The sequence below is a fragment of the Zootoca vivipara genome, chromosome 9 (genome assembly GCF_965207765.1).
Source record: "Zootoca vivipara chromosome 9, rZooViv2.hap1.1, whole genome shotgun sequence".
Classification (NCBI taxonomy): Eukaryota; Metazoa; Chordata; class Lepidosauria; order Squamata; family Lacertidae; genus Zootoca; species Zootoca vivipara.
The window spans coordinates 3,655,645-3,678,836 of record NC_142592.1 but is presented as its reverse complement, the minus strand read 5'-3'; the positions used below and the strand labels follow the sequence as shown (position 1 = coordinate 3,678,836).

The 23,192-nt window shown below is 41.3% G+C and overlaps 1 protein-coding gene across 7 annotated transcripts in view; it reads right to left on the bottom strand.

The window, feature by feature from the left end:
- The window catches only part of CACNA2D1 (calcium voltage-gated channel auxiliary subunit alpha2delta 1), a 407,398-nt gene that overhangs the window by 51,047 nt on the left and 333,159 nt on the right, over positions 1–23,192 (bottom strand). For 4 of the 7 annotated variants that reach the window (XM_088651903.1, XM_035127296.3, XM_088651905.1 and 1 more), the window contains 6 exons: positions 15,772–15,850; positions 15,511–15,560; positions 13,488–13,577; positions 10,506–10,574; positions 9,278–9,352; positions 8,662–8,736 (listed from right to left, as the gene is read on the bottom strand). In XM_088651903.1, the coding sequence (XP_088508029.1) occupies positions 8,662–8,736; positions 9,278–9,352; positions 10,506–10,574; positions 13,488–13,577; positions 15,511–15,560; positions 15,772–15,850 (438 nt within the window). Of the gene's footprint in view, positions 1–3,208; positions 3,260–8,661; positions 8,737–9,277; positions 9,353–10,505; positions 10,575–13,487; positions 13,578–15,510; positions 15,561–15,771; positions 15,851–23,192 lie in introns of all 7 variants that reach the window. The other 3 variants (XM_088651901.1, XM_035127294.3, XM_088651902.1) reach the window with 1 other exon arrangement.

The following is a 23,192-nucleotide window of genomic DNA, read 5'->3' as shown; positions in this document are numbered from 1 at the left end:
ATGGGCAATCCTTGGGGAAAGGGAGAGCTGAAGGGCCACAGGTTCTTCAATGCAGACTTGGGAAATTCAGTCACGGCCTACCTTCTATGAGGATGGTTTGCCATGATTGTAGATAGAGGCACATTCCTACCTAACTCCTGCCTTAAAGTCTTACAGTGCTCAGACCTGCTAGGCCTAGGCAATTCTCTCCTTACCACTCTTCTAACCAGATCCTGCAAAAAGGCAGACAAGACCCATGTCAACTCACTCTTTCAGCATTGACATTTGGGGAACACATTATGTACATTCCTTTGACAAAAAGCACAATATAGAGAGCCACGGAGTAGTCACCCAGGGAAGGGAACATTGGTAATGGTTGCCACATGGGAGAGATTTAAAGCAGCCACCATCTAACAGAAGAAAGTATGCCCTGATCTTTGTTGAGGTGAATATGTACATATTTTCCTAAATGCCAGAAGATAAAATATCTGTTCCCATACTTGTCTGTTCTCATACTTCACTGATTCCAGGAGAAATTCAAAGGTATGATGGGAGCATTCATGTCCCTGACATCTGAAGAGGGAAAGTCTACTGGTACGTACATAGACTTTACACACATAGACTTTCAAGTGTAGGATTCCAGATCATATATATGCATTTGTGTATAGATTTCCCCTCTTCAGATGTCCACACTCAAGGCAGAGATCTTAGGAGTGAGATGTGTGATGTTGGTGTCAGATTCAACTGGTGCACCCCCAATCTCAGCTCACACATTGCGTCGCACACTGATTACAATGTGTTAGCAAAATGTCAGAAAGGAGCTTGAGTCGCCAATAGTTCCAGTGATTTTACCAGAACCATGTGCAAGGAAGGGATGCAACAGTCCAAAATCTGTCAACAGCTCTACTAGTCAATGACCGAGCAACTGCTTAGAGATAGAAATAAGAAAGTTGGCTCATTATGTTCATCTGGATCATATTAACAAGGTACTAAATAGACAGTGTGTTCCTTTTTGTTGTTCTTTTTAGAAACTTGCTTCAATAAGAGAAAGAGCAGAGGAAATCTTGCCCTGGATTTGAAAATATTTGAACACCAATTGAAATAAATGCAGATCATTGCTGGTACAATTATATGCATTTTACAACTGCAAAGCTCTTATTCATCTACACAAATAAATCAACTTTAGTGAAATAAATCATTGAGAGAAAACAGTGATAAAATTAAAAAATGAATAACAAATACGGTAGTTAAAAGAAGACAAGAACTTAACCTTCACAAAGTCTAGTTCTCAAATGTAAAGCAAATCAAATTTAAATAATGAATTTCTTACATGCAATGGAATGGCATTAGAAGGATCAAACCCAGGCAGCATGCATGAAGGCATTGCTGTGGCAAAAGCAGCATTGCAGTCCATATCCCGTTCCAGTAAACAAAGCAAGGACACAAAAGAAAACAATGTGATAAATAACCCATAATACAAGAATCAACCTTTTAAAAAACCCTAAAAAATGATAGCATGGTTTAGTCACAGTTACGGAATCTAAAAGTTTCGGCTATCTCTGAATAATACATATATGAAATGAATGTTTACAGATAAAGCAAAGGGGTCCCTAATAAAATGCTTAGATCACACTCCACTGCGAAGCTCTCTTGTGCAAGCCTCATGCATTTAATCTTTTTAGATACTTAATATGGTTTAAGTCCAAAATAACGAAATAAACCTGACTCAGGGACCTTTATAACCTTGAGTTTTAGGGCAAGGGCATAATATTGGATTTAAACACTATAGAAATGAATAATAAGAATTAATCCGAGGGGATAGTGGATGAAACAGACAGGAGTGCCTGGCGTGCTCTGGTCCATGGGGTCATGAAGAGTTGGACACGACTAAACAACTAAACAACAACAACAGTGGATGAAACAACAATGATTTCCCTTTGAACAGCATCATGTTCAAGTTCCGTTTGTTTCAATGTGACTTGCAAAGGAGAACCTTCTAATGGATTGTGTCCTTGGGCTCTATGTACAGTAAATAAAGCCTCTTGATTATATCCACCATTTGTCAATAGTTTTGAGGAACAATTAGTCTGTGTCTTCCATTGACTTACATCTTCCTTGATTTAAGTTTTATAGATGTTGCGAGTTTTAATGGTTATCAGAATAAGGGGATAGGGCAATCAGAAATCTGAAAAAATAAATGTGCTTATGTGCTTGAATAGGATCTAGGTATTATTTACAAAGAAGTAAACACTTATGAATTTACAGGCATTTATTCAGGTAACACTGAACAGAATTGCAGCCTCTTAACTCTTAGCCATCCATCTTAACTGCCCCCCCAAAAAAGGTGCTGATTTTCTTTTTAAAAGGCCAAACTTTAGACTCCGTTAACTGTTCCTTTCCCATTTTGCTAGGATGCTTTTAGATAGCAATCCTATATGGTTTGCATTTCTACGCATCTTATCAGCTGGAGTCATAAAACATGACTGAGGAAGTAAAGTGAAAAAGCCATGCAAGAGCACAACTAATAAAGGAAGGACACCACTAAAGAACGAAAGAAAGAAAAGAATGCATATTACAGCATGGCTATTACAAGGTAGGGTGTGTTATTTTAGTTAATAAGGTAAATACTGTATGAAGGACAGAAGGAGATATAAAACGATGCAGCAACGTAAAAATGAAATCACTAAAGTGTGTTGATTTGGGGGGATGGTAGTGATAATCTGAACACACTGGGAATTCAAAATACTTTTGTTTGTGTGTGAGAGAAATAACAGTTTTGCTGTGCTCTGTACAGCATTCACAGACACACAGCTTCAAATGAAACAATAAGCACCACGTTTTTACCTGCATGTGGGAAACCACAAATCTTTAATATGGCTCAAAAGTCTATCAAATATAATGTAAGGGTTTCAGGTTTACAGTAAAATAAATCCAGAAGAAGCAGCCTCCCTCTCCAGATTCTAAACTTCTTGGGGAGTGGGGGGTTGTGAGATTGAGAATTGTGGCAAAAGCATATATTCAGTTCTGTTCACAGCAACACGTAATTACTTAAAGCAACATCTTCCACAAGCATCCACACTATGTTTGCAAGCTTCATGCTTTAGAAGCTGTTTGATCAAGTAAACAGCCTAGTTAGGTTTTCCCAGGAAGCTAAACAGAAGCTCTCTAGTCACAGCTTCAGCTCTATGCATCTTTAAACACTCTAAGAATCGCCTCTATCCATAGTTACCTGGACATGGGGTCTCCTTTTTCTAATTTTGGGTATGCCCGCACCAATGTGCTAAAGTAACAAAACAGCATTGATTCATATTTTCACACCATTATGACAGTCATTTGTGGTTTATTATTGTAATCTCAAAGTGTACTACGCTTTCATGGGCTCTTGACAGAGCAGAAGCCTTCTAACGCACAACCCGATCCTAAAGAAATTTACAGTACTTGGTTAACTAAATCCCATAGAATGTATACAACTGATAGATTGTTTCAGAATTGCATGATTGTTGTCAGCAATGGTGGACAAACCTAAAACGATGAATAAACTTGAGTGAGAGCTTTGCCTGCACATCTGAACAGACCACATTCTTTATCCCCAATCACGTCTTACTTGTGTTTATAGCATTATTATGTTTACTTGGATGAGGGCTGTGCTGTTAGCCCTGTCTACAGCATTGCCAGCAGTTGTTCTTGTCTTCTAATTGAAAGCTTATGTTCTACTCAATCCTGCACACCTTTCTTACCTCCAAACAATGAGCTAAAAGGTAAAGGGGCCCCTGACAGTTAAGTCCAGTTGCGAACGACTCTGGGGTTGTGGCACTCATCTCGCAATGAACTACAGAATACAAAGCACACAGCCCTAGTTAAAAGTTATGGGACAGCTGCTGGCTTTGATTTATGGATGTACCATTTGTAAGCCAAGAGGAAAGAATTGCTCAAATCCAAGCAACTATTTGTGAATTCCCCACATCATCCACTACTTTAGGCGTGTGGGACAGGGGAAATAAAATAATTGCATTAGAATACGTAGGATAAGCGTTACACACACACACACACACACACACATCCCTATACGTATGTGGTAGAGAGAAAATAAAATAATTAGAGTATTTTAAAAGAACAATGCTGACCCAATCCAGGTAGGACCACTAGAGGCACAGAATAAGGTTTCCATCCTCACTTTCACTGAAAGTAATGGATTAACTTTATAAAACAATTCTGTGTGTGCACCTATAAAAGAGCTCACTTTGGATACTGGTCTGATAAATGCCGGCAATGTATACACAGAATCTCATTCACCATTTCAAACTGAAAGACCTACATTGGCTCCCAGTACATTTCCGAGCACAATTCAAAGTGTTGGTGCTGACCTTTAAAGCCCTGAACGGCCTCAGCCCAGTAATTGAGATCCAGCTCTGATGGTCTTCTGGCGGTTCCCTCCCTACGAGAAGTGAGGTTACAGGGAACCAGGCAGAGGGCCTTCTTGGTAGTGGTGCCCACCCTGTAGAACACCCTCCATTAGTTATCAAGGAAATAAACAACTACAGTGGAAGCTCGGGTTGCGAACGTGATCCGTGCGGGAGGCACATTCGCAACCTGCAGCATTCGCAACCAGCGCCTGCTCATGCGCAGGTTGCAATTCAGCGCTTCCGGGTTTGGCACGGAGCACAACCCGAAAAGACAAAACCTGAAGCGGCTGTAACCCGAGGTATGACTGTATCTGACTTTTAGAAGACATCTGAAGGCAGCCCTGTTTAGGGAAGTTTTTTTTAAGTTTGAAGTTCTATTCTGTTTTTAATGTTCTGTTGAAAGCCGCCCAGAGTGGCTGGGGAAACCCAGTCAGATGGGCGGGGTGGAAATAATTAATTATTATTAATTATTATTATTATTATAGCAGAATAACTTCTGGGGGAGATAGTTCTCCATTCACAATGCTGCTGTGTAATGAGTTGGATCAATTTGAACACCAAAATAGGTCATTATGGATATTGGAGCCATGACTTTATCCACAAGCCAGTTATGGAGCAGCTTTGGGGGGGGGGGGTGTTCCCAGCTACCCCACCCCTTTCCCTTGGAAGCCTTATAAGAACCTGCTGCAGCATCATGGGAGGGGTGTTTCTAGGACAGGCTTCCTCAACCTCGGCCCTCCAGGTGTTTTGAGACTACAATTCCCATCATTCCTGACCACTGGTCCTGCTAGCTAGGGATCATGGGAGCTGTAGGCCAAAAACATCTGGAGGGCCGAGGTTGAGGAAGTCTGTTCTAGGACTAAGGTGGAACTGTGAAGCTGCCATGTTATTTTTGAAAATTGGACGCTACATGTTGTATAAGTAATCTCGTTATATTTACAGTATTTTTGTATATTATTGTATTTTTGTCTTGCTATGTTATTATGAAATTATTTTGTACTGTTTGTTTGAAATGCATCCTGTTTGTTGTAAGCCACTTTGAGCACAATTGTGAGTGTGTGTGTAAAATCAGCATATAAATAAAATGAACAAATGAATGAATTTTGTGCCATTTCATGTGCATAAACTGCACTGATTTCAATAGAGAATGTTTTTAATGTTGGAGTTTTATTCTCATGATATCTTTTTAAATCTGCAGAGTCTTTTTTCAGTACACCCATCAGAGATGTAACCAGGAACAAAGGAAATTGCTGTTTGTTGAGTTGGGAAGGATTACTATATATTAAGAGACTATAAATCACAGGATTGTCATTTTGCACCAATTTCTAATACGAGGTTTTCAGAATGGCAAGAATTCAGAAGGTACTCATAAGAATATCCTTCCCTTTTCTAATAGAGTTTTGCTTTTGGTTGCATCTATGATAAGATTTCTAGAAGAGAATACAAAGATGCTGCAAGTTAGTATGTTAGAGGACTTGAGTTACTGACTACAATTAAAAAGGTAGGCTAAAGAGAAGAACCAGCATATGATGGGAAACTTTATTTATAGTGTACCTTTGCTTTAGAAAGTAGTTCTTACATCAGTCTGAACACCATGCACCCCATTAAAGACAAACACCAAGAGCCACATTTAATATTGAGTTTAAATGTTCTGTGAAAAATAATAAGAGAGACATAATATAACTTGGGCACCAAAACAAACATTCTGAAAGAACGTTCTGAAACAGCCACAGCTTGTTTTCAGAATAACCTTGATTTTTAGAAAATTCGGCTACAATAAATGCTCAGAAACTGTAATCCATCTGCAGCACAGTGAGGCTTTCCAAGGAAATTGGTAACTTCCACCACAACACCTAATACTAGTATGGGGTTCTTCCTTCCCCATCCCATATGTGTGATTTTCAAGAGTTATGTTAATAAATAACTAGATTTTTCAAAACATGTATTTTGCTACCTTGCCTGACATAGACACTAAAGTGGTAAGCTGTACCTCCCCAATGTGGGCTGTTCTCCATGCAGAAGCATGCTCCAGTAGGCCCAAGAACACTTTCCTGTGTTAGCACAGCTCTATGGTGGTCTATTTTCCTATGAAAGGGATAACCAACATGGTACTCTCCAGATGCTGTTGAACTACAACTCCCATAATTCTTGATCACTGGCAATTCTGGCTGAAGTTGATGGGAGTTTGTGTCCAATAAAGATTGAACCAAAGATTCCCCATCCATCTTAGAGCAATTCAGGGTGCCAAACACACCATCCAGGGCCAGCCCTATGGCCAGGCTGGGTGGCGCAGGGCGCCACGGCGCCGGTCGCTCCGCCGTGCAGCAGCGCCCTCGGCAGCAGCGCTGCACGCTAAGCCCACCCACCCGTCATGCAGCAGCACCCTTGGCAGCAGCGCTGCGCACTGAGCCCGCCCGCCGCGCTGAAAAATGGGGCGCTGGAGGGATCCGTCACACCACGGCGCCACGGCGCCAGAGGTGCTTAAGACGGCCCTGACACCACCAGTCACTGAAGACTTTGGTTCAGCCTATAACCCTTCCTTCTCTCACTAAGACAGAAAAAAAGAGATTAGGTAGGGGTGGAAGGAACTGTGGATATTTCAGGAAAGTGGTAGTACACAAGGAAGGAAGAAAACCCATAGGGAAACAAACAGGGGAAACAAACTTATAAAAGGAATGAAGTCTGATCCAGCAGGCTTCTTCTTACATTCCCATGTGAACAATCTAGGCTGAAGGTGACCAGGGATCTCTTAACTCATGTTCACACTTTCCCAGAGCATTTCCTTAAGAAGAGTTGCTTGTACAAGTGTGCACTTTCTTTTGTATCTGTGGGCTTGATTCATACAAGTACCTCAGCTCATAGATCCTGTTTGTGTGGTAGAGAAGCAACCTTCCCCACCTCCGGGATAGGAAAGATTGTGTGAATCAGCGTGTTCATGCATAGACCCCATACACACCTGAAGTGCTTATAAGAGATCTTACTTTCTGGTAAGAGGGGGCATACGCTCCACCCATGTGAAGAGGGTCCACAGCCTAGGAAAGTATATCAAGTTGAGAGGAGTTGCCTTACTAGGAAAACTGTATTCTTGTGTACCTGAAAACCTTCACTGAAACATGCTGTGTATTTTACCATCTTGGTAAGTTTCCATTATTCCCCCCCCCCCCAGTTCCATTTAGAGGCCTTACCTCTCTTGGCTTTTTAGCCTGCCTTAGTGGGCCTGATGCCATAGGCATAGCAACACATTTGTTGAATCACTTTCAACCCATACAGACCTCTCTGCTATGGCATTAGATTGGGGGGGGGGGGAACATGGTGGTCCTCCACTTAATCTTCAACTTAATACTCAAATGGATGGCTGTGACTATTTAGTAATATTAATATTATTTATTCATTTTATATCCTGCCCTTCCTCCCGAAGGAGTCCAGTACGACTGGGCGATTTGCCTGACCCTCACCATATATATATATATATATATATATATATATATATATATATATATATATATATACACACACACACACACACACACACATATATATATATATACACACATATATATATACATATATATATAGAATCGTTGCCATTTTCTGTCGAATTTTTCTATCCTTACGGAGAAACCTCTACATACTGCAGAAGGTTTTGGAGCGAACATATCCCAGTGTATAAAGATAAAATCACAGAAAACAACGGCCATGCCCATGGTGGAGTCTCATGGTTTCCCTGCGACTAGAAATTACAGAGGAAGGCTGAATTGGTGGACAAACTATCTTCTGAGGAAGAATTTATGGCATAACGAATTTTCTGTTGAAAGGAATTCACATGCACTAAGCAAACAGAGAGTGGTTCTCTGCCCACATCCAAGAGGAGAAAATAATGTGTTGGCTAATGGATCATGTTGCTTAAGGAATATAAAAATGTATGTACTTGGCTGGCTTTAGAAGGGGATATGCTATCTGTGGTTCCTAGCCACGAGAGCTGTCAGAGATCGCATGCTTCTGAATGCTGGTGGCTGGGAATCAAAAGGTGGGAGGACACAGTTGCCCTCAGGTCCGGCTCACAGCTTCACACAGACATTTGGTTGGCCACTCTGAAAACTCAGTGCTGAATTAGATGGCCTGATGAAACATGGCCTTGTGTGCATGAACCAGATCTGACATTACTAAGGACAACAGTGGGAGAACCGTAACTTCTGTTTTCATATATAAAAGATGTTTGTGGTCTAATTTATTTCTCCCATCCTCTTTGGACAAACTGAAGTTAAGAAGGTTCACATACCTTTGGCTGAAGATTTGGATGAAGCAACACATAACCATTGGGGTCAATTGCGAAATAGTATCCATTTGGACAAAGCTGGGGAGAAAGAAGCATGAGTATAATGTACTGCCCACTATTGTAGCATCAAAAGAGCCTGAATAACATTTCTTCAATAGAACGGACAATATGGAAATTGTGTTAACCCAAACGCAAACAAAACTACCTTTTTCATTCAAGTCATAATAAAAACAACCTGTTTGTATACATAATGTGCAATGAAATAATGCTTGCAGTGCAAGCTATATTGGGGCAGCTGGGTGGAAAGATAGGTTAGTATGTATCCTTAGGTCTTCTCCTTTCAAAGCTGTGGAACACAACCATTTCCTAGAAGCCAGCTATGTCAGATTAGACAATTCATGGGAAGCCCGGGATATTAGCTTTCTGGGAAAGCAATAATCACTCTGAAACACCACCAGAGAAGAGAAGAAAAAAGGGGAAAGGACAGGGTGAAAGGATAGGGCGAGCAATCTTTTGACTTCCAGCCAGAAGGATATTAGATAGACTGGAAGAGACGCTTGAACAGTGCTCATGCTTGAACAAAAGTTAAAAAATAGTCAATGTGGGAAAAGCCACTTACTGTAAACCGTGGAGTCAGTTTTTTTATTTCTTCTAGAGAGACATCAACTCCCATTACTCCAAGTATCAACTGGTTCTGGGAAAAGATTTTTTTAAAATGTTAGTTCTCAGATGGCTGAACAGTCAGGAAAGCTGCCCTTCCTCTTTTTCTACATTCCTCTCAGCATCTTTGCTCTTTTTTCATTGTGAACCTCTAGTGTCACTAATTAACAAAGAATTTAGCAGCAACGTAGCCGCTGTATGACTACAGAAGCTCAAACACAACCAGGCAGTCGCTCAGGTATCAAAATTTGTTGTGGAATGCCTGCACATGAACTATAGAGCTGAAAATTTAGTACAGATGTAGTCCAAGAAATCCTAAATTCCATGACAATCTGGAAAAGGGATATTTGTACACCTCCTCATCAAAACAGTGGATCCCAATGTATTCCTGAATCAAGGGTTATAGAAACAATGTAGGAACCTGACTTCCAGCATGTCAGACACTTGCTGTGCTCACATGCCCCCTCTGTGCTGGCATTGTTGCCCTAGGAAACTCACAGGGTCAGGGGGGCCAGCAATTCTGGTGGCATGGCTTGGCTGGGCAGATGAACCCTGTCCTGTAGACTTGACTTCTATTAGAATATTTTTATTGGTATCTAGTTTTCAAATTTTGGAAATTTTGATCAGCCTAATCAAGTGGAACAAACACACACTGTTGAAAACACACTTATATTTACCCTACAAGACTGGCTGTTCACTCTTGATTCCTTATTTATTGTACATTAGGATATCATTTCATCATTCCAGAGTTTTTGTAAACATCTCTGATCTTCCTTTCGCCAAGAAGCGAGTTCTAGCAGCATTGTTTGCAATGCCATTTTTCATCTCCAATTACATTTTCCTTATGATATCGTCAAACTGTTACAATGGCAAATGCCACTGTGGAATAAAAGAGCAGCTTCACTTGCATTTCCTTTTTTTTACCCCAGTTGGACATTTGATAATAAAAGTGACATGGTTACTTTTGGTCTGGACACAACAAAAAACATTGCAAGTATCAATTTCTAAAGGCAGCTTGTAAGTCAAATTTTGTCATCATAATGTGCAAGCTATTCCAAGTCCATCAAAGTACTTTTGTTTTAAAGGGAAATCAGCTGCACTGAAGTAGTTTAAAGTCAAGTTGTTCAAATGGTTTGGCTTGATGGGATGACAATTTTACATGTTCCTGGGGTTCCATCTCTGCCTACCTGCTTCTCGTTTTGGTCTTTTGTCAAGTTGAAGACAGGCAGGGTTCCAGAAATGACCAAGCCAAGTTCCTAGAAAATGATCACAAGGAGATCTTGTCCATATTTGTGTCGGAACAAAGAAATATATACCCAAGCACAAATCATTCATTTAAATTTAATGAATAGCCAAAACACATTTGGATAAAAAGTACAACGATTTTTAAAAACAAAATTCATAAAGAAAATATATGCACCTGCAGTTTTAACCATGTTTGTGGAGGCTTTTTCAAAAAGCATTGGTCCTATGCTTCTGAGTTCTAATCCCCTGTGCAACACACCTTCTCATTGATAAATATAGATCTGAAACCTTTAGCATTAAACAGCTACAAAACCAGCTGTGAGTGTCTCACAAGTATGTGCAGAGACTGCCATATTTTCTTCTACTGTATAGGAATACCTTGCCCATGAACATGGAACATAGGAAAAGGATAGAAGCCCTCAAAGCATTGTTATTTGGGCCACCCAACATTAGTAGAGATGCCAAAAAGCAAAACGAGGTATACCCTGGATGTGGAGAGATGGGAACACCTTCAATGTGATTCTAAGGCCAATCACAGTAGCCCAAGATTATCTGCAACTATGCAATGCAGAAGAAAGGAGACCGTTATAGTTTGATGTCAAGGGGAGTATACGGGTGTTATACTATATTTGGTTACTGCACAAGACTCTCTAGGCATGGGTACAACTGAAGCAGATTGCTTAGGATTAGACCATAAGAAATGGGGTCCCATTTTTGAATAACTGTTTTGTGTCATGGCACATTCATATAATTTATTTGCTTTTTATTGCTGAGGGGTGGGGGACATTATTTGGGGAATTTGTTTAAATATGAAGTGGAGCAATGGTTACATAATGGTATTGTTTTGGATTCACTGGCCCAGTTCAGAACTTTCCTCTTCTCCTTGCATGTTCTTGCTTTAGTGCTGACATTTAAGAACAGGATGTGCAGGAAGAGATGAACTTTCTCCATGACATTTCCAGTAAGTACCTCATCAACAACCAAGAAAGAGTGTCAATGAACTCCTGAGCATTGTGACTATAATGATACAAAAAACTGGTCCACTTTGACACAGATAACTCATAATAGTCTGATTACATTTATTAAAAAAAAACCCAAACCTCCAAAGAGATACTGCATCTTATTTCCTACCAGAATGGAACTTTAGCTGGTCACATGGCCAAGCATAAGAGCATGGTTTGCAGAATATAAACCACAGTAACAACTGAAACCTGTTGGCACTATTTCTTTTAAGTGGAAAAGCTTTTGATGGCAACGCTTAGCCTTTTGCTGTTTCCTGCACGCATCTTTTGCACATTTCCAGTGATAAACTAAAAAGCCAGAAAAATGCTGGGGTTGTGATCTCTTGAGCAGGGTTAAAGAAAACAAAAATGGCCCCAGTTTGATTCAGGCATGTGATGAAAATGGGGCTGATTTCACTATAGCAACCACGTGCTGAAGCAAATGCACTCTGCGGGGATTCTTTATCAGCTTTATTCTGAACATCTGGTACAAACAAGGGTGTGTGCACCTCCATATGCATGCATGTGTGTCTCTATCCATCTGAAAACACAATCAAACAATAAGCACACACTAGGTCCATTCAGTCGTTCATTTGCTCCAATGCTGAACAACATGGGGGCAATGAGAAGGGGCATGCCTAGTCGCCAGACCTTTGATGTTTTGCACATCCCTCCTGACATCTGTGCATCAAGCAAGGGGGCCTTCATTATCAGGATTGCAGTTCATCCCTTACTACAGATGCCTGTGCTTGAAGTACACAAGAAGAGCCTGCTGGATCAGTCCAACGGACCATCTAGCCCAGCATCCTGCATTTACAGTAGCCAACCAGATGTCTGTGGGAAACCGTCAAACAGGACCTGAGCGCAAGAGTTGTCTCCCCTCCAACAGCTTCTATGTACACAATGCATGGAATCAGGGTTGGAGGGGGAGGGTAATTTAGTGCAGGGGTGGGCAACCTGTGGTTCCAGGGCCCAATGCAACCCTTGGCTGAATTTGATGCAGTGGGGCACAAGAGGAAGAGAAAGGCTCTGCCCCCCACCAGCATGTAACCTCTGACAGATTGCCTATGGGACTATGGCCCTGACAGCAAATGATTCCCTGCCCCATATCTAGTATATCTCCAGTCCCAAGACACAATATCTGAAAACTAAAATATATGTCATCCCTTCAGGGAAAGAGTTGCACAAACTCCAAAGCTAGGTGAACTGCATAGTTGAAATCTTCCTAAATCTAAAGCAACTGCTTAATAATTCATTTTTTAACACCTATGGTTATTTACCTACACTGTCCGTACCATTTTGCCACCCACTCCCTGGTAATGGAAGATATTCAGGGTTAAATACCCACAGATTCTTATTTTCTCAAGGCTAAGCTTCCTACTTCCGTCAGGTTCTGTTTTGAAAAAATATGCATTTCAGATCTTTTAGCCATCCGTTTGCTCTCCTCTGAAGCATTTCCAAGTTGTCAACCTTCTTCCCAGAACTGAACACAGCACTGCTTTTAACAGCAATTAATAGAGAAGCGTGAAGTGGAAACAATACTCCTGCTGATAACCGTCGTGACCTTTGGTGGCCCAGAATCACAGACACATTTCCCCCGTCATTCTTGGAAATGCTGGTGCAATCTTGCCAATATCCAGCACTCCTTCCTTCCCTCATTATGTTCCTGGATTTGACTCCTTTTCCAGTCTATAATGCTTTACATTTATCCTTGGTAAATTTAACTCTCTTGCAATCTGGTTTGCTCTCCACTGGTCCTGAATCCTGAGCCCATCCAGTCTTTCCCAGTTGCACCAAACAAATTGAATAGGCCACTCCCCTCTCCCCTTGCAAGACTGACATGCAAGTAAATAATTTTCATTATAAAGATTTTATATTCAAAGTATACTTTCTTTTGCTATGTCATGGCAGCGTGCATCATACCAGGGCATCCAAGTAAACGTTAGTCCACTGGACTTGTTTGGCTTGCTTCCCAGCCAGAACCATTGGTCTCCCCAAAACATCCAAGTACTCCTGTCAAAGAAAACAAACATTGAGTCAGCTGACTGAGAAATGTTTTTGTTTTTTGTTAAGTCCATGGGTCAAACTCAGGTGCAAAGCCTTCTGAAAAGTATCAGTTGTGCCATAACCCTAGGGATAGTTGCCTGGGCGAGAAATGGAAAAGTGGAGCTGATAGATGCGCAGAGTATTGTCTGAGATGGGGGCTTTCCCTCTGTGGGAGAACAAGATGAAAGTGATGCGTGGAAGGCTGGGAAATAAGCATGGTAAAGAGTCACGGAAGTGGCTATCAGTCGCTGTTGTGTTCTGCTTTGGGGAGGGTGTTGGTGTGCTCCCAGTATGTTCCTGAACACAATTGAAAGTGTTGGACCTAACACGGCTTTGGACCTGCATACCAGAAGGAGCTTCTCTATTCCCATCGCTCAGCCCGGACACCGAGGTCCAGCACCAAGGGCCTTCTAGCGGCTCTCTCACTGCAAGAAGCAAAGTTACAGGGAACCAAACAGAAGGCCTTCTCGGTAGTGGCACCCACCCTGTGGAATACCCTTCCATCAGAAGGAAATAAACAGCTATCTGACTTTTAGCCGGTGGCTCACTTAGCCTTTCGGAAGGCAGCATGAGGGCTTGGGGGAGGGGTGTCAAATTTGCGCCCCTCTTCCCCACCCCCACACAACAAGGCAGTGTGTGGCCCATGGGTTCTGTGTTGAAGTACTCTTGCAGCCCAATTGGTACGAAAAGTTGGGCCACCCAGGTTTGGAAGATTGTATTTTGGGGGTGAATTGGGGCACCCTAATTTGCAGTCTCGAGTTGAAGGTGGTATGCCAGTGTGGGATGGTTGAGACAGGTAAGGAGAAAAGGCCACATACATTTGACAGCTGTGACCCCTCTGGGCCATCCATTCTTCAGTCATCACAACCTGAGTGACCATGCCAGCTTCCCTCCCACCTGGAGGTGCCTTCCCTTCCTTCCTTCCTTCCTTCCTTCCTTCCTTCCTTCCTTCCTTCCTTCCTTCCTTTCCTCCCACCTGGTGGTGCCTTTGGTGAACTCCAGATCCATCATTTGATAGTGCATGAGATGTGCATTAGAGAGACCTTTGTGGATGAATTGAGGGGCTAGGTCACCCAAGCTGGAAATTCAGTACACTACAAGCATAAGGAGGAGAGTTTTTATGCATCAAATCAATCTCTCACACCAGTAAGCCTGTGCACTGGATGTGAAGGGCTGTTCCTGGAGGTAGGACAAAGATCGGTGCCTGAGTTGACAGACGTGGTCTCAAGTGTGTGCCCCTAGCACCCTTCTGGGGCACTTCAACATTCATGCAAAGCCAGTGCCATTTTGGGACTGAGACAGCTCTAAATTCTTTGGTTCATAACCTCTACTGGGAAAGAGATGAGGAAGTGTGGCCCTGCTGATTCACTTTGATCTTTCAGCAGCTTTTGAGGCCTCTCGCCACAGTATCCTTCTGGAGCGTCCCTGAATTTGAGGTACATGCTCCGACATGCAGAACTGTAACCACAGAGTGGCATTTCGGATCTCTTTTCCAGCCCTATGCAGGGTTCTATTCTGCCCCATAATATGGTTTGACATCTATACCAGGGATGAGCAGCATGCGGCCCTCCAGATGTCGTTGGACTACAACTCCCACGATCTCTAACCACTGGTCATGCTGGCTGATGCTGATGGAAGCTAGAGCTGAACAACATCTGGAGCACCACAGGTTCCCCATTCCTGATCTATATAAAGGCACTGAGAATCGCTCAGTGGATATTCTGTCACAGGAATCCTTACAGATTTATTTGGAACCAATCTTGTGCGAAATAAACTGAAGTGAAAATGTTTTCACCCAATAAAATATGTCCAAAAACAGCCCTGTGAGCTATTGTGATGACTGGTTCTCATGCCAGACTTTCAAAAATGATTGCTGTTCTATAAATTCCCGCAAACGTACCTGTGTGTTTATTCTTATGGCACCAATGGAAGGAATTTCATAATAGTAACCTGAAATACAAAACATAAAACAGGCTTTTCACTGGGTGACACCAGTACTCTAGAATGCCGTTTCCACAAAATTAGTCAGGAACACTTGGCCGTTCTGATATTTCATTGCCTACTGAAAATGCTTCATTTCAACAAGTGATTTTAGGGCATTCATTTGATTCAGTGTCAGCGCCATTTTGCTGCAATAAAGAGAAATAAGTGCACACAATACCTTTATTTTTGCAGGCCATCCATTGTATGGGTCCCTTGTCATAATTATGTTGACCAACAGAAAATGTAAATACACGGACCTAAGAAAATACAAAAAGAGGAGTCGAATAAGTTCATTAATACAAGAGACATTTTTCTCTTTTCTTTCTTTCATTTTTAAAAAGGCATGTTGAATGCCAGATAATCACAACTGAATTTCACCAGTGAATTACCATGCTTTTCTCTCCTTCTATACTTTTATAATGTCCCAGAATGGCCACTGGGCACCCTGACTCAAATAACTACTTTTTTCTTAATTTTCAATTAAAACAAGTGGTGACAAACTCCATAAATTGCTTCTATCCACAAATAATGTACAGAGGTACACTTTATTGAAACTGAAGCTCAATCCTGATGAAACTGAGGTCCTGTTAGTGGGTGATTCCCCAGACATATGAATCAGCCTGAAAAATTACTTTGGACAAGAATATTCATATTTTTCTAAACGTATTGGTGAATGAACAAGGATTTTTACTACCTAATCAATTAACATTATTATTATTGTTATGAAACATTAACATTATTTTGTAATAATTCTAGCTGCCTAAAAGTTTGCATCTTTCACTCTTAATTGCTATTAACGATATTGTACTGGGCAAAAAAGGTCACTACTTTTGACATTTGAAATGTGATTTTGTTCTGAATCTAATTATTGCCACCTAGTGGAAGAGCTGGGGATGTATAAGATAGTTGGTGTTTTCCCTAAGGAAAAAGCAAGGCTCATTCGCTCTCATTGCTTAATTTGATTTTTTTACATGGATCTAATTAAATCATGTTAGGGCACCACTCAAGAGTATGCCATTTTTTACTGCTCCATTCAAAGCAGCCTACTGGGAAAACTAACAGCAGAGCAGAGGTCTCCCTTGCATAAAGACTTTGAAGCTTATCTTATATTTCACGAAAAACTGATCTGTACTGTATATTTTTGCATTTGAAAGATGAATCTGGCTGACTCTGCTAAGACTCAGGGATGTGTTTGGGGAATGGTCAGTGGCACTGTTCACTCTTACCAAAAGAAACATAGTGACTTTGAACATGTGAAAAGGGTCTAGGATCTAGGAGTCCTGGTAGACCACAAACTTGACATGAGTCAACAGTGTGATGCAGCAGCTTAAAAAGCCAATGCAATTCTGGGCTGCATGAATAGGAGTATAGCATCTAGATCAAGGGAAGTAATAGTACCACTGTATTCTGCTCTGGTCAGACCTCACCTGGAGTACTGTGTCCAGTTCTGGGCACCACAGTTCAAGAAGGATACTGACAAGCTGGAATGTGTCCAGAGGAGGGCAACCAAAATGGTCAAAGGCCTGGAAACAATGCCTTATGAGGAACGGCTTAGGGAGCTGGGCATGTTTAGCCTGGAGAAAAGAAGGTTAAGGGGTGACATGATAGCCATGTTCAAATATATTAAAGGATGCCATATAGAGGAGGGTGAAAGGTTGTTTTCTGCTGCTCCAGAGAAGCGGACACGGAGCAATGGATTCAAACTACAAAAAAGAAGATTCTGCCTAAACATTAGGAAGAACTTCCTGACAGTAAGAGCTGTTCGATAGTGGAATTTGCTGCCAAGAAGTGTGGTGGAGTCTCCTTCTTTGGAGGTCTTTAAGCAGAGGCTTGACAGCCATATGTCAAGAATGCTTTGATGGTGTTTCCTGCTTGGCAGGGGGTTGGACTGGATGGCCCTTGTGGTCTCATCCAACTCTATGATTCTATGATTCTATGACATTTCAGGAACACAGTGACAAGCTAGTACAGTACTGTATAGCACAACAAGTCACTTTGCTTGCTCATCATTTACATCTGAAGCTGCTTTCAGACATGCATTTCATTGGCCCGCTCAACTACATTCCAAAAATGAATGTTAATTATCCATTGCTATATACCCTTTTGCTGGGCTCAGAACTTTAGTCTTGATTGTTAAGTGATAGTATCTAGGGAAGGGTAGCGGAGATGAAAATCAGTGTATTTGCAAGTACAAGAGAAAGAAAACTAAAGGCAGCTTTTTCAAGATAACTTGTAAAGCGGTGGTTTCAATTCTCCTCTGCCCTCTTAATCTTTGTCTCCAACATCTTCCACTGGTATCTATGTCTGCCTTCTCCTTTCAGGTTTCTACCCTCATTACTGTGAGTCCAGCAGCCTCAAGCCTCTGATGGCAATTAATTGTTTTCTAAAGTTAAAAGGAGGAAGGAAAGTGCACAGAAAATCCTAATTTACCAGCAGGGCCCATTTACCAGATCTCTTCATCTTGGAAGTTCCTATCCTGTCTACTACAATGACAAATACAGGCTGATTTTACAACGTACAAGTCTCAAAAATGATCAGCATTTATGCAAATCCAAATACAATTAATCGAAATACAATCTTAAGCAAAAGGGGAGAAAACAACAGGAATATGATTTAATGAGATGCGAGGCATTCATTTTTACCACCAAAGCTTTCCATATTAATTTCAGCAGGGATAAACCAAGAATACGTAGCCAGGCATGTTAGCTTTCCAAGCTTGTATTCAAATGTCTAGGTCATATAATCCTCACAGTGCATGAGATCAGAATCACTAAACTTTTTCTTTTAATTTAGATAATTGCTTCCTATCTGGAGCTGACCTTCCTATGTTCTTTTGTCTACGCTTTTCGTATACAACTCAAGAGATGGCCCTGATCCATAATGTTCCCAAGATATTCCAATTAATTGTTCTCTTCTACAGCCACCTCCTTAAAATAGGGGTTTATTCACCTGAAAATCAATTTGATGTGCAAAATGTACACTAAAAGCAAAAATCTTATACTTTCATACTCTGAACATAATGCATATTTTCTTTTCTGCAACAGAAAAGAAAAGGCTGTTTATCTGGAAATACTAGAATGGCATTTTTATGGCTTGGCACCGTCCACACTTCTAATTAAAAATTCCTCTATGTGAGTTTAGCTGCATCAAGTGCAGACAGCAGGTGTCAATAGCAGGTAATTTGCCTTATATGAATACAGCTGAGGAAGAAATCCTGAATGCAGTCACAAAGCAAGCATTTCCCTCCCCTCACCCCCTTGTATCCACAATCAAAATTACTAAACCTTTCTGGAAGACGGACTGCTAAATACTGAATTGAGAATCAAAATCAAAGAGCAAAGGCCCAAATATTTGGGCCTTTCTAGTCATTGCCTCCCTTCCTACCCTGAGTTCCTCTGTATATCTTGGGGGACTGAAGGGAGAAAAGGGAAAAGGACACTGTGTGCTTCTGCCTTCCTGCAAAAGCCCTGAAGACACAGCCATTTCCCCCAAGCCTCTGTGCAGGACTGGAGCAAACAGGTGGGTCTTCTTTCACTTTTCCTTCACCTTTTGTGGAAGGGGGTCCCAGTTAGGCCCATTTCCCGCAAACCACACCCGCTCATCCATCTGCTGACAATCACTGACGGGCAACAAGCCAGGGTTTAATTATGCATTGGATGTGCATTGCTGCTCCCAACCTGGAACAAGATCCTGCATCCAAAGCAGCAGGATTTAATCTCTGCTCATCAGAAGAGTAAGGGTCTTTTCCTCGATATGCAAATCCGAAAATATTTAATAACAAGCACCTAGAAAACATATTGCACAGACCAACCACTTAAGGCTGTCATCTATTTAAGTTTCTTGCCTGAGTACAGCCTGTGGAAGGGAAATCACATCTTAGCTGACAAAATATAGGCCATCCTTCAACTTGATTTGATGCAGAATAGCTGAGATAGAATTTTCCAATAATATTAACAACCCAATAGCCTACTCAGCCTAACTGTCAATGTTCTACAGTAATTAATAGCTTTCCATCAAAGCTCATCTTCTGAAGGCAAAGGGAGAAATTTTATATAGTATTCTATGGGGGGGATTACAGTATTAAATACAACAGTAAGAAACAGCATACATAGTTGGTTACTAGAAATCCTCCTCTCTTTTCCATTTGTTTATATTCAGAATAGAGATATACCGCAGAAAGCTGCATTTAGTCTAAAAACAATAAAAATGAGAATTTATCTACTGGCAAAAACAGGACCTTACCATAAACTGTTAAAAAGCAGTTCACATACCCTCCAACATGCTGAATACCCAAACTGGGATGTGCATCTTCTCATCTGTGTTCCCACGTGAGTCAAGTGACCTGTGCGAGATCACAGACCCCAAAAGATGCACTTTTTGGAACTATGTTGTCGCGTCCCCCAAAAGATGTGCTTTGGGATGCTGTGGAAGATTGCAACCCCGAAAGACTTGGTGTGAAATTGTGCAAGATCACGGTGACCAGAAGGTCCATTGTGCACTCACAGGAAAAAAATGGGATGTCCCAGTTTTTCTGGGACACTTGTGGTGTATGAGTTCAGCTTGGGATATGTGTGTGTGTGTGGGAGGGGGGGTGTAACTACTTATTTTCTACCTATCTTTCAAATAAATGGTTTTACTGAAGCTCTTTCCAGATTAAACTGGAGAAAGATCTTTTCTATCCGTACCTAAAACATGTTAATGAAAATGCAAAGGAAAACCATGAGTATTATGGTGAGTATTCAAGAAAATGTAAGCATTTTTCATGCATTACCTCATGACAGAGATACAAAATGAAGCACCAAAATGGGTGGGTCTTGTAAGCAATGGAAATTACAAAATCAGTTTGGAAAAATTAGCAAATATTTATTTAAGAGCAACAAAATGTACATCTTTAATTATTGCACCTTTATTTGTGCTTAGATTGATTAAACGAACTGGCACTGCCCCACAATGTTTTTGGTACTTAAATGGTAAATGGGCATGGATTCTCTTTGATACCTATCTTAGGTTTCCCTTATATTCAAATTATTTGAGCTAAGCAATCAGGATTTATAAATTTGGCTCAGAACATTAAAAAAAGGTTTGTAAAAATGCTATCTCATGTGTTGGAATCATCTGTTTTGCAGACTGCCAAATATTCCCAATTCATACTAGTGGACCAATTTTAGCTAATGGGGCTTTATGAAGAGGAAAGCTTAATCAATCTGTGTCATTCACCAGATGCTATGACATTACATGCACAACAAGCCATTAATTAAATAAATGTATGCATGAGAAGCAGAGAGCATAGGCAATTATTCTTATGAGTAAATGTGTTTCTGCAAAGTGATGGGTAAATTAGGTGAATTTTAAATTCAATTACAATGCACATTTTTTGAGTGGGTCGTCTGACATTCTTCAAGATGGCTGGCCTTCTTAACAATCAGTGACCCAGGATTTTAAGTGAACTCCCCTCCCCCTATTACATCTAAAATCAAATTAACACACTATACTTATTATTATTATTCACCTTTTTCCTTGTTCTTGCAGCTCTTCCAATATCTCAGAATAAGTTAATAATCCATTTTTTTCTACAGAGTGGCTGTATCACTTGTTTCCATCCCTCCATAGACTATGAGCAACTTTTTGAGAGGATTTTTGGGTTCTCCAAAGTGTGTTGCTTGACAAACCTGCCCTAGAAATTGGCTCTAAGATACTGTCTTATTCTTTGTCCTAATAGTTCTGTCAATTCCCATTCTGCTCTAACATTAGTAGATCCATTTACTTCTTCATGGAAAAAGTCTACTTTTTTCTGAGAGCCATTCTTTGGGGTAAAGGATTTGAGCTATTGATATTGACATGCTATCTGAAATTCTTTTGGCTCATGATTGTGTATGCTAAATGTGAAGGACTACTCCCAGTTTGAGACCATTATCTTTGCCCAATCACATAAGAGCCTTTTCTATTTGACTAGATGTCATGCTATGTCATTTTTGGTTTAAAGAATACCTCTCATGAAATGTCTTTGGGTGAAACTGAATCTCTTGCACATATGTTTTTAATTGCAATTTTTTTAAGTCCAAGAGAATGCTTGCTGTTTCCCTTAATAAGGACACTTCCTGGGAGATTCAATAAATTGCTGCTTTCTTTCTTTTTCTTGATGGGGTTAATGCCAGTGGATAAACATTTTTATTAAAGCTCAACCTACAATGTTTGATAGGGACGCGGGTGGCGCTGTGGGTTAAACCACTGAGCCTAGGGCTTGCCGATCAGAAGGTTGGCGGTTCAAATCCCCACGATGGGGTGAACTCCCGTTGCTCAGTCCCAGCTCCTGCAACCTAGAAGTTCAAAAGTATGTCAAAGTGCAAGTAGATAAATAGGTTACTGCTCCAGCGGGAAGGTAAACAGCGTTTCCGTGCGCTGCTCTGGTTCACCAGAAAGCGGCTTTGTCATGCTGGCCACATGACCCGAAAGCTGAACGCTGGCTCCCTCGGCCAATAAAGCGAGATGAGCACTGCAACCCCAGAATCGTCTGCGACTGGACCAAATGGTCAGGGGTCCCTTTACCTTTACAATGTTTGATACACAATTGTTGTTTTAAAATAGATCTGTAGAATATATTTTACTTTGACCTATCCTTCATTTGGCATATATTATGGTCTGTTGACTCATAAATCTGGATTGATGACGACACTACACTTCCACTAAGCACCCTGGGGTTGGTTTGGGAGATACCCTCCCTACCTTGGCCACGCAGCGACTCCTTTGACATGCTACAGATACAACAGGAAAACTGGCAGGAGGCAGGGGGTGCACATATATTTAGCATGGTAAATGCATTGCAAAGATAAAGTGCATTGCAAATGATTTCAGAGAATCGTTACGTCACTCTTTTTGCATACTAATGTCTAACGGAACTTTAAAAAAACAAAACTGTTTTGAGCCCTAGCACTACAGTTAGACTAGGGCTCCAATTGAACCTCAGCTGCTGACTAAACCAGCATTTCCCAAAGTGGGCGATACCACCCCCTGGGGGATGCTGGGACAATCCTGGGGGGCAGTGGGAGCCTCTGGTGCAATTGGGAGGTGTTGAGGGAGCGGTGGAAGTATAAAGCAAAAAGAGAAGAAATTTTTGAAAAGCCGTTTGTACTTGTTTCATCTCCTGACCACCAGGTTGGGCACTGTTGTGGAACAGCGACAATGCTTCCCCTGGATCCGGTGGTCACGCTGGAGGCAAGGGGATTTCCTGGACTTGGGGGAACCCTTTTCGGATTCACCCGGGCCCAGGAAGTGGATCGCAGCTTGCCTGCCTATTTACAACATCTTTTTTTACGATGTTGTAGGACGTAGGTGGAAATGTAAAAGAATGCAAATTTGTCACTGTGTTTGCTCACTTACGGAAGGTAGATTTCCCGGGGGGGGGGGCTGAGTATGTGGGTTTTTTTAAAGGGGATGGTAGGTGGAAACCTTTGGACTAAACCAAGGTAATCCAAACCTTGTCTGCCAATCAATGGGAATTTATAGAGTGGAAGGCCCCCACCGCATCTGCAGCCTTGCTGTGCTTGGCAGCTGGGAGAGAAGGCAGGATGATCACGGGCCTTTGTGCACACTAATTTGTTC